At 40.3% G+C, this 17,063-nt stretch overlaps 1 protein-coding gene across 4 annotated transcripts in view; it reads right to left on the minus strand.

Moving 5' to 3' along the window:
- Positions 1-17,063, minus strand: part of epha3 (eph receptor A3) — a 100,363-nt gene that overhangs the window by 28,142 nt on the left and 55,158 nt on the right. For 3 of the 4 annotated variants that reach the window (XM_078261610.1, XM_078261613.1, XM_078261612.1), the window contains exons 5-11: positions 15,895-16,254; positions 11,375-11,499; positions 5,994-6,156; positions 5,595-5,700; positions 5,042-5,106; positions 3,768-3,893; positions 333-518 (exon numbers count right to left, since the gene is read on the minus strand). In XM_078261610.1, coding sequence (XP_078117736.1) covers positions 333-518; positions 3,768-3,893; positions 5,042-5,106; positions 5,595-5,700; positions 5,994-6,156; positions 11,375-11,499; positions 15,895-16,254 — 1,131 coding nt within the window. The remainder of the gene's footprint in view (positions 1-332; positions 519-3,767; positions 3,894-5,041; positions 5,107-5,594; positions 5,701-5,993; positions 6,157-11,374; positions 11,500-15,894; positions 16,255-17,063) is intronic. The other variant, XM_078261611.1, reaches the window with a different exon arrangement.

Consider the following 17,063-nt stretch of genomic DNA (forward strand, 5'->3'; position numbering starts at 1 on the left):
ACTTTAGAGCCATTTGTCAAAGACAATTGCAAATCTGGAATCAGTAAAAAGACTCTTATGAGATGCCAATTCTGTGATGGACTGTGAATTCTCTTTTACTCTACCCTATTCAATTTCTATTTCTATTTTATTATATTATATTCTGTCCTTGTGCTTAAACTGTGTGTTTCCCAATTGTTATTTAATTTGAAGTAACAATCATGGTTCTAAAAAAATAATATAATTCTACCACCATAATATGAAATCTTGAAAAAATTGGAAAATTGAATCACTTTCCACAAAGTTAACTCCCTTCACTGTGACTTTAAGTCATGAGTCATGGATGCACTTACTGCGTGTTACCACCCCCTCCAGCCTGATGATGTTAGGGTGGTCAAACTGTCCCATGATTGATGCCTCAGCGAGGAAGTCCCGCCTCTGCTTGTCTGTATATCCTCCTTTAAGAGTCTTGATGGCCACACAGATCTCCTTCTTGCTGGGAAGCTTCAAACGACCACTGCACACCTCGCCAAACTCACCTAAAGATAAAAATCATGGAAGATGCAACAAAACAAAATGAAGAGACATGTTTTGTTATGTTTTTATCTCAAACTTATACAAGTCAGGATTTCACTTATACCAGAAACCCTGCTTATAAACAGTGATCACTATTTAATGCTAGAAGTTTGTTTTGTCGTATGATGATACAATGTAAATATATACTTTATATCACTAAGAAATGGTCCAAATGTTTGCCAAATTCATGAGAAATTAAGTTGTATATATTAATAAGACAGCTATGAAGTAATAAAGATTCATATTCTAATTCCCTTTTTTCATCTTTAATTAATTATTTATGGCTCAACAAGGAACTGACTCATCTATAGAAAAGCAAATGCTTTAAATTGCCATTTTCAACCTGGTTCTTACCATCACACAATTAGCCTAATTGTGTTCAGTTAGACTATGGGTCATCTAGCTTTACATGTCACCTCCATTGTAGAGATGGTATATCACGGAAAGCAGTGCAACATTTCCAAAAACTTTTTTATGCAAATAATTTTAAATGTTTGTCTTCAAGTCCAACCAAAAGGAAAAATGTTAAATTAGCCCCCTGGATTAGCATTTATAGCTAACTACACAGGGATCTACTTCAGATTAGCCCTGTAATTACTTAACTCCGATTAATCAGGAAAGTATGTATTGACCTTGGCGAGAGATAACTGCATAATTATGTGGTACAACCTCCTATTACAGTAATGACACCATGTGTAGTAATAAACTTTGAAACTGATCCACCCCAATCCACAGTCCAAATAACAGCTCAGAGAGCGAAGCGATCTTTCAACTTTCCTTCAGTGTCGTATTAAAACGCAGCGTGACTCAACATCCACTTTGGGAGAGAACAATTAGCATTCCTTGCTGGTGAGGGGATGTGCGTGGTTACCTTGGCCCATTGCCTGTACGTGTGTAAATGTGTGAGTTTTGTGAGTTTCACCAGGTACTGTAAGCTCTTAGGGCAGTCTGGTCACTTCAAAGGCAGCCAGCCATGTCACAGCTGGTGACGGGCCGGGGATTTGGCTGCACTGCAGAAGATGAGTGGAATGTGTATATCTGGGTGCATGTGTTTCTGTGTGATTGTCTTTTACCCCATAATGTATATGCATATATTGACTGTGAGATGATGTCAGAGCTAAGCCACTTGCAGATCTCTCAGAGTCCAGTACAATCATTTCCCATAGCAGCTCCAGATCAGAGAGCATGGGTCAAACCTTGGACTTGAAAGGGTCTGGAAGAACGTAAGCCAGGAAAATTACAACCTGTCTAAATACCAAACACATGCCTGTTCTTCTGGTCTTCAGCAGTGGCTCGACGAGCCAGGCCAAGGCACCTTTTTTTATGTGGTCACTCTGAGAAAGAAGATCTCGGTCTAATAAGGCTTGATTAGGGACACTCCTTTCCTGCTCTCAGTAGAGCTAGGTATCCCACTTTGATGTTAAGGTCTGACCAATGTAAGCAGAGCAGAACATGTGTTCTGTCTTTTAACACACAATCATCAATTGGCAAGAAGATCAAAGTCTTGTTAACATGTTTGATGAAGGCAGATGGGGATTGAGGCAGGGATGGAGAAAGAAGAGGTATGGTCTGTATTGTTTAGAGTGCTTATATGGTTTTGCAAAAAATCACACAGTGGCTGGTTGTATTCAAGCTGTCGGACTTCACCTCTGGTGCTTTCTTCACAAAAAGCATCAAAATGTTTCCAGGGTTTTCTGATCATATTCTAAGATATGTTTGCGTGTACTACTGCACTGGTTGCTAAAAGTTGATCACATTGGTATTTTTTCATTAGCACTCACATGTAGCAACAACACAGTTTCTCTCAGAAGCAATTAATGTCAAAGCCTCAAGGGAGCTGTGTTTGCTGAATGCTAACAAAATAATCATAACTTTGTCTTAAAGGTATGAATTAACAACCGTGTCATTCTGTGCAGCACGGGACTATCCAAAGAGAGTTTGCCTCAAGTGGCTTCAATCATCTACTGTAACTCATGCAGTTTGTTTGGTTACAATTATGTGGTACTAAGTAGGATATAATACCTCCTGAACATGATTTCACAGTTGCTTTTCAGCATAGATAAAAATAGACTTATTGCACAATGTGATGTTGAACTTCATGTAAGTATGGAGACACACTAAAATAAATATACTTTGCCTCTGCAATGCACTGTGCGCATTAAAAATGTATAGTATACTGTAGTAGCCTTCTTCGGTGAACTCAACTGTGTGTGAGGGTATTAGGGTTCAACTGTTATTGTTTTTAGGAGGAAGATAGTGGTATCTATTATATATTATAGTTTTAATACAATATGTCCATTCATGTTTTCCATGAATTATAATTTGTCTCTCTTCTATATGCCTGCAACATTCCTTTAAATGTAAATGTAATTAAACGTGCATGTCTCTGTAATTGGACTATATATCAAGTAAATCATGTAAAGGGATTCCCATAGATCAGTGTATTGATAGATTCTACAATGAATAAAAACACTAATGCTTCATATTAGATGTATACACTGGCTGGCTTGTCTGTACTGCCTCTGATTTCTAATCAATAGGCCACCGGTGTATCATTGTACCACCATAGATATTCATATGCTTTGTGTCTGCTATACTCTATGAAAAATGCATTGTGGAGTGTTGCGTAGTCCAGTGTGGAGTCAGGTATTAGACTCACAGGCCATTCTGACAACTTTACAGTGTGGAGGGCTGGTGGGACTCTGGAGACTGGCCTGCAGTTATGTGCTGTGTGCTTTAGTCTGCATCTATTCTGCCTGCACTCAACATGAATCACAATGCATTACCCTCTCGTCTGCAATCCTGCTTAAGTTATCAGGAAGTACATGAGGAGAGGAGAGGAGTTTTACTGTTGCAATCATTAGAAAGAGTTCAGAATTAGAGCACCAGGCAATCGCCTGTGGGAAATGTAAAGAATGAAGAGAATGAAGAAGAAAAAAAAAGATGAAGGAAGGAAAGAGGAATGGTAGAAATGAACCAACTGAAGGTGAGCAGAACAACTTCTAATTTCACCATTCCCTGGCAGCAATCGACAACTTTTTCCAAAAAGGTTTTCAGAGGGTAAATGCTAGAAATGAAATAAATTGAATTTGTCATTTTGCAAACAAGCTTTGGTCTTAGTTTGACTTTGCTTGCCTGAAAAAAACATGTACGGTGACTCATCTGTGTATGCAGAAAAGTGTGGTCAAGCATTTTTCTTTGTCTGTTCTCACCTGCTCCCACCACTTTGTCGATGGCGATGCAGGAGGCGTCCAGCTCCTTTGCAAACTCGTGCACAGCCTGGCTCGGGTCCTCATAGGTGTGGGGGTCCACGTAGGTCCTGATACCGGGCAGACGCACTGCAGCAGGAGAGAGAAGATTGTGTCAGCTAATGACCGTTTACAAAAATATGTGTATGTATATGTGTGTGTCCTGTCCCTCGACCATATGTCCTCTGAACATTTTATTGACTTTGTAAGGACATATCACATAGCTAGCACTCAACTTTACTATGAAAAACAACATTCAAAAAATGATAAGTGATGACATGTCTATACTGAACACTGGCCAATAAAACTTTGAAGATGATGTAGGCATCATTGTCTTAGTAATTGAGTTTTGGTGGATAATTTCCAATCAAACAAAAGCCAGTCAACAGATGCTGCTAAGTTGAAACATTATGACATATCTGTCTCCAAGCCATGATGCACACACAGTCATCAATTTGCAGCTGATTTGTGATGCACACAAATCAACTAATGAAGAATGACTCAACAGGCTTTGCGAGATATATGTTTTCAAGACAGACTTAAAAAAAAATGTGAACCTATCCTTTAAGTAATGAAGTTGTACTTTATTAGTCCCTGAGGGGAAATTTATGCTCTACATCTGACCCATCGAAACTATTCATGAAGCAGTGGACAGCCACAGTTAGTTCCTGGGGAGTGTGGGGGCCAATAGGGTCAAAGATAAAGGTAGGAGTATCTAATAAATAACACATCTTATATGAATAAAAGAGGGCAAGCAACAAAGAGGGAGCAAGAAAATGGTCCACATCAGAGTAACTTTTTTTTGTCACTGGTCAAAAATGTATTAATGGAAACTTTAAACCCCATAATTAGAGATAGTTTAAAACTTGTGTCTCTGTACTTTCTGTAGCTGGCTAAGAGAACAGTCTGATCGTGTTCCCTATCCAAATGAAGCCACCAGGATTGGTTTGCAAATGGACCGAGAAACCATCTTCTTAACATGGTCTCAATCCGATTACTGTCTTCTCATATGACCAAACGAACCAAAGTAAAGGAGAAACCACTTCAAGCTTGGAAATAACTGTTGTAAAACTACCGCCGTCGGTAAAGACGCTATGAGAAAAACAGCTTCCCGATTGTAACTTTTAAATTATCTATAATATACAGTAACTAGCTAGTTGTATTTCTACTGTGTGAATAATCGTGTGCAGGGAGGATAGTTCGAAACAGGCCTCAGGAAAACAGGGTGCAGTACTTACAGTGGCCATTGCCAAAGTGCAGTCTTTTCTCATCAGGATGTTTGGATTTGCTGTGGCAACAAAACCTGCCAATCCAAACAGAGAAAGGTCATAAGTAGTGCCACATATCCCAATAAGACTTCACCCGTTGGCCCAACCTGGAGTGTGTGTGTGTGTGTGTGTGTGTGTGTGTGTGTGTGTGTGTGTGTGTGTGTGTGTGTGTGTGTGTGATCCCAGCTCTTATAAACCAAGAGAGGATCAGTAAATCGTATAATGAGCCATGGATTTATACTCTCTCTGAACAGTACTGACTGCCAACCGACACACACACACACACACACACACACACACACACACACACACATACACACACACACACACACACACACACACACAAACAGACACACCTAGAGAAGAAATAGAAGAAAACTAATTTGGTGAATTATCAAAATGCATGCTGTCATTTTGAAAAATACATATAAAATCCACTTTCAGGTAGATAGAGCAAAATGATTGCTGTGATTGGATGAGTAAACACTCAGTGAGAATCAAGTCCAGAGACTGGCGGACAGACCTGCCAATCAGGACGTAGAGCAGCACAGTGAGCAAGATGATGGCCACGGCAGAGGAAATGGCGATCAGAACAACCTGGCTGCTCTCACTGGAGATGGAGAAGGCTGCTGAAAGACAGGGAGTAACAGGAAATGAGCAGTATTCAACTTTATTTTATAACAATTGATAATAATTGATCCTGGGGGAAATTTAGGAAAATAAAATACAAACATCAATTATCTTTCAGTCACTACTTTACACTACAGCTTCTGAAACCCAGGATTGTGTGGTTTCCAAAAAAAATGGCACCATAATCTTGCTATTCATTATCAGTTAATGGCCTTTTGGCCTTGTGTCTCACCATATTTTCAACAACAGCAGTAAAATAATTACTATAAAACTTCTATTCTGCTGAACTTACAGTCAGGGCTGGTCTCAAACTGGAAACTGGGGCTGCTGGCTCCATATCCTGCAGCTGTGCGAGCTCTGATCTGCAGCAGGTAGGCGGTGTTGGGCTTCAGACCATTCAGAGTCACATTACAACCCCGAGCACGAAGAATGGTGTAGCTGGTTTCCTGCTCCTCCTGTAAGACAAGGTGGATAAAGGAAGAGAAGGACAGAGAAAGGAATTCAATATTTGTGTGACAGTTATTTTTTTTCTTTTTAGAAAAATACTACAATTTAGTCTTGGTTGAAACTATTAATGAATACAATATACATATACAAAATGTACAATACAACACAGAATGCATTATGTGCATGTACACACATGTACACACACACACACACACACACACACACACACACACACACACACACACATCCCAAACAGCTTTCTTCCCAATCTGATGAATTATGTCCTTATTTTATGACTTCTCTCCTACTGATCTCCACTGATAAAACAACATGAGGATTTACACACCCGGGCTGCATTAGGCACATTGTTTCCAGATGTGGAAGGAAGAAAAACGGTGGAGTAAAGATGAGAGGACAGGAAGTAGATAAGGAAGAGAAAAGATAGAAAGTAGCCATTCTTATTTTGGCTCGGTGCAGTGATACTTCCACATTTAGGATAAAAAAGAAGAGTTGTTGGGTCCGTTTTAGATTCAACCCATTTACTACTGTGTACCAAACATTTTATAAGTAAACCATAACATGCATAAAGCAAGGTACAGTGTATGAAATTCTAATCTATCATTTAGTTTGAGGTTTATTTTGTTTTACTGTACTCTTATGCGTGTGACAATATTTAAGAAAACATATGTTATTAAGTGTGATTAAACTGCATTTAAAAAAACAGAGATTTCATTAAAAAAATTCCATGAATGTGAAAGTAGAAAGGCTTGCTATCACAATATTATAGAAGCAATTTGATGCTATGAAACAAACTGCTAAATAAGGGGAAAATAGGACATGGCCGATCTTAAATCTTAATGACAACCTATTAGAGATGACTTCAACAATCCTGAAAACGAGCTACATGTTTTGCAACATAGCCAAGCTCATAAAAATCACCCAAGGCCGAATCGTGTTAAGGCACAGTCAAATCCTTATTTTATAGACCTAGTTATAAAGAGTAACTCATTGGTACAGGCAAAGCAGTGTCCAAAAGAAACTTCAGGCCCATTACTGAAGTGGATCAGAGTTTTATGGGGCACAAAGCTTTTCAAACTGCTATATGTGTGAGGAGGTAACTGATACACCAGACCTGCACTGGGACAACTCTTCATCACAACTATAAATCTACTCGCAGCTTGTCACCGTTCCGCTTTCAGGACAGCATGTGATCTGCTGAAAATCACACACAGGTGTGGCACAGGCACCTTTTTGTGTGTATGTATATATGTGTGTGTGTGTGTGTATGTGTTTTGTGAGAGAGAGAGAGATAAAGAGAAACTCAGGTCTGACACCTCTCTTTTATGCACACTGCAGCCAGACAAGCTGTGTGATTGTGAACTATCCACTTGTGTGTGTCTGTGTGTGTGTCTCTCACCAGAACACTGATAGAATTTAATATGGCCTCTGTGCTGCGTTCTGCTTTGACAATCTAAACAAAGCTGTAGCAAATTATAGCTTGTATGACACACATACACACACACACACACACACACACACACACACACACACACACACACACACACACACACACACACACACACACATGTAGATGAAAACTCATACAGAACCCAAAACAGGAGATGTACAGCAGAAATCTTGTAAATACAGTGTTTCAGCCAGCATTCCTTCCATCTAAGACTAAATAAACAGCCCAAATTAAAGTGGATTTGAAGCTCTCTATCTGCTCTTTAGATTAGAGTGATAAAACATGCAAAAACAATCAGCAATGTGTATTCCCACAAATTCTATTTTCACAAAGTGCACTTGAAAATGTCTTATCGGCCATTGTGCGCCCTTAGCCGGTTAAAGCGACAGTAAGATCACGCATTTAGCCTGTGATTTCCAAAGATGAAACACCTCTCTTCTTCTGGGAAGTTTTCTGGTTGGGAATTCCCAAGAATATCACCAAACATTCCCTTAGAATTCCCATATGTAGGATACATAATTCGGGAACAGCCCTCACACTTTGGAAACTTGGGGTCTCTGGTTTCACGACCGTGTGACACAGTGGTATGTGTTGGTGGAAAGAGTAGTGCGGCAAAGACAGGGGCAAAGACTGGTTAGGTGGGCTCCATTCAAAATAATGAGCTGCAAGGGTTTCCTTGGTATGAACCACGTCATAACATGTGTTATTTATTATTAATTTTATGTCATAAAAGCAGTAAAAAGGCATTACTTAGCAGGACTGCATGAAAAGTGTACTACTATTGTCACTGTATTCCTTAATATTATTCCTACAGTAACTCATATTTGTCATCAGAATTGTGTATATATCTTGGCTTTATCCAAGTTTGCCTTGTTAAAATCTATCATACCATATAGTTACATCTATTTTGTTGTAGCTACTCAACAGTGAGTTAATGGCATTCTTCTCATTTGGTATCAGTGTAATGTACTGTAGGGACTGTCAATGCATCAGTTCATTGTTTTTTCCTTATAAATTTAACTTCCTTTTAAGCTAAAAGTCTAGCAGTGCAAATGTGATAATTCAGTTGTTCCTGAAAAAGTATATATTCCATGTAACTTTGGAAACAACAGATGTCATGTACATTGAAGGTAATTTTTGCTACTAGAGCCTCCAATGACTCAACATCAATTATGTTGTACAGTTAATGATCTATTGGATGCACATGGTAGATTATTAAGTCCATGTTTCCATCAGTTGGCAGCAAATGTTAAAATGTTACTTTAAACGCGAGAATTCCAATCAGCACTTTGGATTTACAGACTAAATGACTTGTGACGATTTATATTTGTGTTCTGCCTCACATAGAGCTCCCACTAGAAAAGCCCTAAACTATACAAATGAAAGACAGTCTTGTTTTACTTTTAAACCCTACAAAGAAAACATAACTATAATGAATTTCCTTGTCGGCCATTCGTTTGACCTCAAAAATCCATTGGTCCATCAAATTATTCATCTAGTATACAGATGTGTTTTTGCTTTGAATGATGTTGTGTGGTTGTTGGCGAAATGTTCACTTTTTTACATTAAGAGAAGCTAGAGTCATCAGTAAATTGCTATTGGATTACATGATAATGTACACTGTATATGTCTGTTTTAAACTTGTGTAAATAAAGACAGAGAAAACCACAAACACAGAAATCTGTACATCTTCTTGCTAAAAGCTCTCTTTTAATCTCTCTCGGCCTGTTTTTGTATTCTGTTTCCCCATCCTGTTTATGTGTACATGCAATTATAGCTGCGTGAGTCTGAGTATGTGTGTCTCTAAAAGCCTCTCTTTATGTCTCATAAGTGAGTCATGGTGTGGTCTTGGTGTGGGGAATTGGTGCTCCAACTCTTGTTCTCCTATGGCCTTGATCCTAGGCATGCTAGAGGCCCTCAGCGTGCCACACGAAGAGGCATCCTGGGTTGTTATGGGGGTCTCCCACGGTTGTCCCAGTTCGCTCTTTTGCATGGAAGAGCCTTTTGTCTGGGGTTTGAAATCTCTGGGTATGTATGGCTGCTGTGGAGATTCCTCTGGGAACTTGTGTGTGTGTTTGTGTGTCCTGCCTTGAGTGTCTCCAGCAATTCCTGAGAGACAATGTGATTAACAGGGATCAGCACAAAGGCCAAGAGGTTTTCATTACAAATGCTGTATAACAGATCTTCGTAAGACTCCACCCTTTCATTCTTTCCCCTGTCTTCTGCAGAATATGCATTTGTAAAGCTTGAACATCTCAGAATTAGACCTGCAGTGAGCTCTGACCCATTAACTTTTCCTCTCGCTCTTTTCCGTTTTAACATCTTAGGTAAGGATGGCTGAGCAAGGAACAGAGTTTAGAGAGGAAACAGCTTCTGTCGGCCTACTAATCAAGAGATTAGGGGCCACTGTTGGCATTCAAGCAAACTGTGATCTGGGACACACACACGCGCGCACACACACACACACACACACACACACACACACACACACACACACACACACACACACAAGCACGCTGAATCTGTGTGATTAAACTTGCATCCACAGCTAATTTCACCATCAAATGTCAACCATAGCACAGCATTGGTGCTGAAAGCCAGTATAATTCGTTCTGCACTAATTTCCCTCACAGAGGAATGAGCGACCCCACAGACGCATTTACTGTCTGCCATAAAACTTGTCTCCATTAGGGAGAGAAGAGGAGAGGAGGGCAGGATGAGAAATAGGGGGAAAGATGAAAAAGGAGATGAGAGGTAAACATGCAAGGGGAGGTGGAGAGGAGTAAGCAGAAGAAGGAAGACAGAAAGACAAACAACTCGAAGAAGAGAGGATAGAGGTAAAGTAGTGGAGAAGAGAGGTGGGGTGGTGAGAGAAGGAGAAGAAATGAGAGAAGGGATGAGAGGACACAGGATGAGAAATAAAGTTTTTGTCTTGTTATAGTAGGAGATGCTGGGCAACATTAGTTTCATGCCAAAGATTTGAACCTTAACCCCAAATTTTCCTCTGTTTATGTGGAAAACAGGATTTAAAATGTCTAAACTATCTATCAATGGGATTTTTTGTATGACTTTCGACTCCAAGAGCAGCTGTAAAACTGTAAATAATTTTTTTTCTGAGTGTCACAAACACCCCAAAATTATTCTTTTTATTATCAGGAGTTCATCTATTAGATAAAAGTCTATTTTTCACATTTATGTGTGTGATGAGCCAACAGGAAGTCAGCAGCTGGCATGGCCAGAAGAAGTCTCAAACGTGCATGGCCTCAACCAGCATGCTTGGAGAAGGACTCTGGTGAGCATGCTCTATGGGCCCAAAAACGCAGACGCATGAAGAAACCGCCGGAGATTTGTTGAACGTGTGCGCCCAGTGAGAAATTTTCATAGGAAAGAAAAGTTTGCCAGCTTTGAACTCTTTATCCAGTTTTCTTTGATACATCAATGGGTGAAAGAGCTAACCTGGCTCTGTCTAAAGGTAACACAATCCACCCACTAGCAATTCTAAAGCTAACTAACATGGGTTACTTAGTGAGCTTTAGAGTTGCTTATAGTGTTAACTGTCAATAGTATACATTATATGCTGGCGGGAGTCTTATATTTAGTAGACAGATATCACAGTGGTATCCATCTTCTCATCAAACTCAAAAAAAAGTGTATTTCCCAAAATGTTGAACTATGCCTTTAGGAATTTCAGTTAATGATGCTGCCTTGCTCAAAGGCACATGAGGTAAAGCATTAACAGTAATATATTTTGCACCAACCTTTTCGTAGTATTTGATCTCATAGTCGAGGATAATGCCATTGGGTCTCTCTGGCTGCTGCCAGGACAGGGAGACACTGTTTCGAGATGTCTTCTCCTTTCTGATCACTGTTACTTGGGAGGGTGCTGGGTAGAAGACATAGACAGACACAAGAGTGAAGGAGAGAGAGTGAGTTCCTTCAAAGTGAGGTTCAATGGAAGTTCAGTCCCCCGGTGTTGCATCCTGGCAATTGTCTATGGTTCCTGTTAGCCTAATTCAGTTTGCTGCCAAGTGGGGCCGCATTAAAGGCTGTGGCCCAGGGTTGGTGGGTGAAACGAGACAATTTACATTAATGCAAACACTGGCTTGTGAATCTATGCAGAGACACAGGCTCAGAGACATATAGTACTCACATCTGCAATTCGCCTCTGTGAGGGTGATGGAGTAGATAGTGCTTAGGTCAGTTGATTAAGCTTTAACTCATCAGTAAGAAAACCTTCTGCATTTTACTATTTAAATGAAATTGGCATAAATCAATCTATTAGAGTTGTGTACTGTTTTTAATACTGGTAGTGACAGCATAAAAAGGTGTGTCTGTGTAAGAAACCTTTACAGATTAAACCATATGTTTAATCTGTACAGGTTACTTGTGTAGGTTACTTGTGTTATAACTCAAGCAAGTATCGAGTGACAGAGTAAAAGCTTTGAAATGTATGATTTTGGGAGGAATCACTGAGTGATTTTATCAAATTAGTTAATATGTTAAGTGTCTCTGGAGCTGGTGAGAATATCAAACTCCCATTCAATCATTTATTAAATTTGGTTCCAGCTTATATTGCAGTAAAATACAATGCAGTATGACCATGCAACACTGCTTTGTCCTTTTTGTAGCATCTATTGTTCCTCTGAAACCTGTTTTAATTTGAAACCGTATAAGCCATCTCTTCCCCTTTCTCTCACTGCTTTCCCTGTCCCTTATGGTATGGCGCTTTCTCCCTCGTCAATCTTCCTCGCCAATCCTTCACCCATGCATCGCCTTGCCTCGGGGAGTTCACATGGTCCCAATGTACTAACTCAGCACATCGCTCCCTCTATCAAGCCCTGCACCCCTCCCTCCCTCGTTCTTTCTGTCTCTCTCTTCACTCCCTTTCTCATTTCCCTTTTTTACTGCTCTCTAATTGCCAGGCAGCTCTGGGGCCAGCCCGGCATCGGAGGCATCGACTTTTAATTTTATTAGACCACAGGAAAAAACATGTTTGTCTTTGAAATGTTCGAGCCTTTCTTGATTGTGATTATATAGCAGTGTGTCTCTGTGTGTGTGTGTGTGTGTGTGTGTGTGTGTGTGTGTGTGTGTGTGTGTGTGTGTGTGTGTGTGTGTGTGTGTGTGTGTGTGTGTGTGTGCGCATCTATCCATGTCTAACCTCGCGTGTATTTCCGCAGGAAGTTATTTTTTCTCCTGTAATGAATCCAGATGAAGAGAATCTGTTTCCATAGCTCCTGCTCCTCCACTCCTCCTCTCCCTCTGGTTCTGATAGTGGGTGAGGCTGTGCTTTTTATTGGCTCTGTGGTTTATGGTGGTAATGATTTACTGTGTCTGGGTCGCTTGGAGGCAGCTTCAAGTTCCTCCTTCTCCTTGCTTCCCTCTCTCTCTCTCTCTCTCTCTCTCTCTCTCTCTCTCTCTCTCTCTCTCTCTCTCTCTCCCCCCCTCTCTATCTCTCTGCATGTCTATTGCCAGGCACTTAATTTCACTCTCTGTTTCTGTCTGTGGTATAACTGTAAAACTGAAACAGCATACCAGGCCCATAATGGCCTTAAAAACTGGCCTTCAGTGTCATTCACCTGTAATGCGATGGACATGACACAGCTGTTGGAAGACATCTATTTGTACAACACTGGTAGATTATTGGAAGTAGTTTATTGGTAGTAATTGAAAGAGATGCTGTCCAATGGCCCGTACTTGCCTAATCATCTGTTCTTGTTGTTTGTACATTCTCTTGGTCTGCACAGCTATTACTCTTTACCACCTTCAAATTTTTTCTGTGTGTCAATTTGGTCACCAACCACGTCATCATATCACCAAACAGGTGAAGAAGTGATTGGCCCAGGCATGTTCAGGTGCAGTTCAGACTGTTGATATTAGACTACTGTAAATGTGGATCACAGTTACTCTGTTGTTAGCATAGTTATGACAATGAGTGGAGGGCAAAGGAGCAGGAAGGAGGAGAGCTATCTAACAGCACCTTGACAGCACAGCCAGGACACACAGCTCCTTTCCAGGGAAACACTTAATCCAGCTTTTAACAGCATTGGCATCTGTACGTGTGTGTGTGTGTGTGTGTGTGTGTGTGTGTGGTGTGTGTGTGTGTGTGTGTGTGTGTTTATGTGAGAGAAAGTGTATAGACGAGTGCGGCTAGTGCACTGACATCGCTAATCCTTGCGAACTCTCAAGGCTGATGGAGAGTGTGCAGCTGCAGGCTGAGATATTTGTTCGAGAGGGAGAGGACTGTGTGGGTGTGTGGTATAGGGAGGGTGGGGTATGGTGGTAAGGTGTGTGTTTTTGTGCTTCTATCTTCTCTAGTCAACGATTAATCTCTTCTGAAAATTGCTCAAACATTAAAGATGTTTTTTAATATCCAGAGCACGCACAGCCCTCTTTGTGATGATAAGTCCTCTTCAAATCTTATAAATATGTCAATCACAGAGAGAATCCCCCTGAATAACCACACAGATTACAATGGTTACTAATAACAGACTCCAAAGCGTTGCTAAACGTTTTTTTCTTTTTCATTTGAATTGTCTTTACTTCAAATGTGTAGCTTTTCATCCTTTTTTTGCCCTTTCCCCTCATACTAATATGATTTGAGGCCTGACTTATCTCCAGCCTAGACACATATGCACGTATTGTATGTGAACAAAAACACACACAAACACACAAACAAAATCTATATTTACGTCTCATCCCTGCCCTGTCACTTTAAAGAGGTCATGCCTGGACCTTGTCACTTTTAATACAGCCAAAGTGTGACAACACAGAGCACTGCAGACATCTGTCTGTGTATTGTGGACAAACAACCTTTCACATTTGCATATTTATCACACTGATAGATCTTCTCAGAGAGTTGACATATATATGATTGAGTATATCCATCCTTACAGTGAGTGTATGTTTGCCCTTGAGTCTTTCTCATAGAAGTGAAAGCTATATGCGGTATGATCATCATTGTACCTACTAATCACAGAAAGAAACATCTTCTTCATTATGCCTTGCCTTGATTAACAACAATGTGACATGTCCTGAGTGATTTAACTGATTGTACCTGGTTATAGCCAAAGCAGCCCCAGTAACCTGTAAATCAAAGCAACGCTTATGTTCTTGAAATAAAGCCGGTACAAGGAGGTGCCATGTCTGCATTCAAATCAAAACAAACAAAGGGCACGAAGCAAAACGCTTGACGACATTCCTACTCCGACTACTCTGTTTAAATCCACAGCTCTTGCCATCTGCCTATCATCAACAATGTGATGGAGTGTCTGACCTCGCTGTATGACAACTTATGAGGGAACTCCCATCTGTTCACTCTGCTCAAAAACCCCCTTCTAAGTGCTAAATCACCTCCCAAGTTTTGGCGCAAAAAAAGCCCTACAGAGAATAGAGGAAACACATTAAAAAAGAGAATAGCAGGGTTTGGGTTGGGTTTGGAAAGTGACAGGTAGAAATAAAGGATCCAGATGAAGAGAGAGATAAGGATTGACAGGAAAACAGAAAAAACTAACACTGAAATGCTGACAAAACATTACCAAACACAAAGGTAAACTGTGTACGTGAACAGTTAATAGAGTGAGAAAAGAAATAATGGATGTACTATAGCCAGACCTTTGTGCATTCCTTTCTAGAGTCAGAGATTTCTGAGGTTTGGCTCCTTCAACTGCAGTTAGATTTATTTTACTCTTGGAATTTCACAACACCACTTCCCTTTGCCATCTTATTGATCTAAGGACTTGATGCGTGGAGAAATATTTGTATAAAAGATTGATGGGAGTTTTAGGTGCCCATCCTCACATTAAGAGTGTCTGTTGAAAGGATGAGGTATATATATATATATATATATATATATATATATTTTTTTTTGCGAAGGAGGAAGACATTCGATCCCGGTCGTTAAACAAGAGAATAGCGGCCTGGGATTGCCTTGTAAATGTCCAGGGCTGATGGTTGGAGTGCATATGTTCGGAGCACATAAACTATAGGCTAGTGTATTATATGATAAGGGTATTTAGAAGGAGAGGGATAAAGGAGGTGCAGTATAGAGAAAGGTATTTGCATAGTATCCATGGTTAGGTAGCTATATTCCTTTTTTATTTATACACTTGGGGTTTTACCCACAGTCAAATTTAAAATACCCTTTCCTTATGCATTAGTACTACTGGTGTAGTGGTTGATTGAAAAGAAAAGCTGGGCTTTGAAAATATGTGGTGTAGAGTCTGTCTGATTATCTGAGTGCTTTCCCCTATCCATCTACCCATCTGTTCTGACATCTTACCAGCTTGGTTGGTAGTAATGGTGACAGCAGCATACTGCCTCATCTTGGGTGCTTGCGATGACACACCGTTCAGTGCTTCAATCTCAAAGGTGTAGTTAGTGTGGGCTAGCAGATTGCCCACCGTCACTGTGGTGTTTTGGAGGCCCGTGGCTCTTGGCAGAAAGTGAACATTGCTCCTGCAAGGCTCACAGCGCAGGTTGCCACCGTTACTACCGTTAGCCGCTCCACCACGGCAGCGTTTGCACAGGACAGTGAAGGTGACGTCCCTGCGCCCGCCAGCGTCCTCCGGCCAGCTCCAGTCCAGGATGACCGACGTCTCATTGATGGAAGAGATCACATTTCGAGGAGCTGTAGGGGGTCCTGGTAGGAAAAGGAGGAGGAGGATATTAGATAAATAGGATGAGAGAAATGTTTGAATTGGGTAGGAATAAGGTGGAAAGAAAAGTAATAGGTAGAAAGGTGAGAGAAGAAAGGGCAGTGAGCAAAGAAAGGACAGGGGGAAATATTATTTACTTCAAGCAGCAAGCTGACATTAGATGGAATTAGATTTAGCAGCAGAGTCATCTGCCAAGTACGATGCACACAACTTCAAGAACTGAATGAAGACTTTTCTAAACTTTAAACTAATGGGATTATTAAAAAAAAAAAAATTCTCTAAAACATTGTGATGGCTGAATTTGTGTGTATTAAAGGTTTGCTTTTTTCTGGAAAGTGAGTTTTCCAGGAGGAAACTTAATGGGGTCTTGTCTATGTGCAAAAATAGTGTACGTACTTAGAAATCTTTACTCAAGAAATCTGTAATGAATGCTACACAATGCATAGACAACCTCTGTAGTTGTAGTTTAATATGGTAATATCAGGGTTGAGTTAATATGAGACTGTGTATGTATGACAGAATGTGTGTTTTCCTCTCTTTTTGGATTAATAAAAGAAGAAAAGGGCAAGACACAGCCTTTTCCACAAAAAAAGGACTGTCAAACTGAGATTGACATATAAAAGTAAAAACATACGTATTACAAACAGATCTCACTGAATGTTTCCAGATTGTGCTATGACTATAATTACATGAAGAACAAAACAAAACTGCCAAATAACTATGATGAGAAGTTGCAGAAAGAGGGGGAAGTGGGCTTAGTGGATTGTGTCTTGAGATAAAGTGGTTTGTTTGG

This window comes from Sander vitreus, chromosome 11 (assembly GCF_031162955.1).
Source record: "Sander vitreus isolate 19-12246 chromosome 11, sanVit1, whole genome shotgun sequence".
Classification (NCBI taxonomy): Eukaryota; Metazoa; Chordata; class Actinopteri; order Perciformes; family Percidae; genus Sander; species Sander vitreus.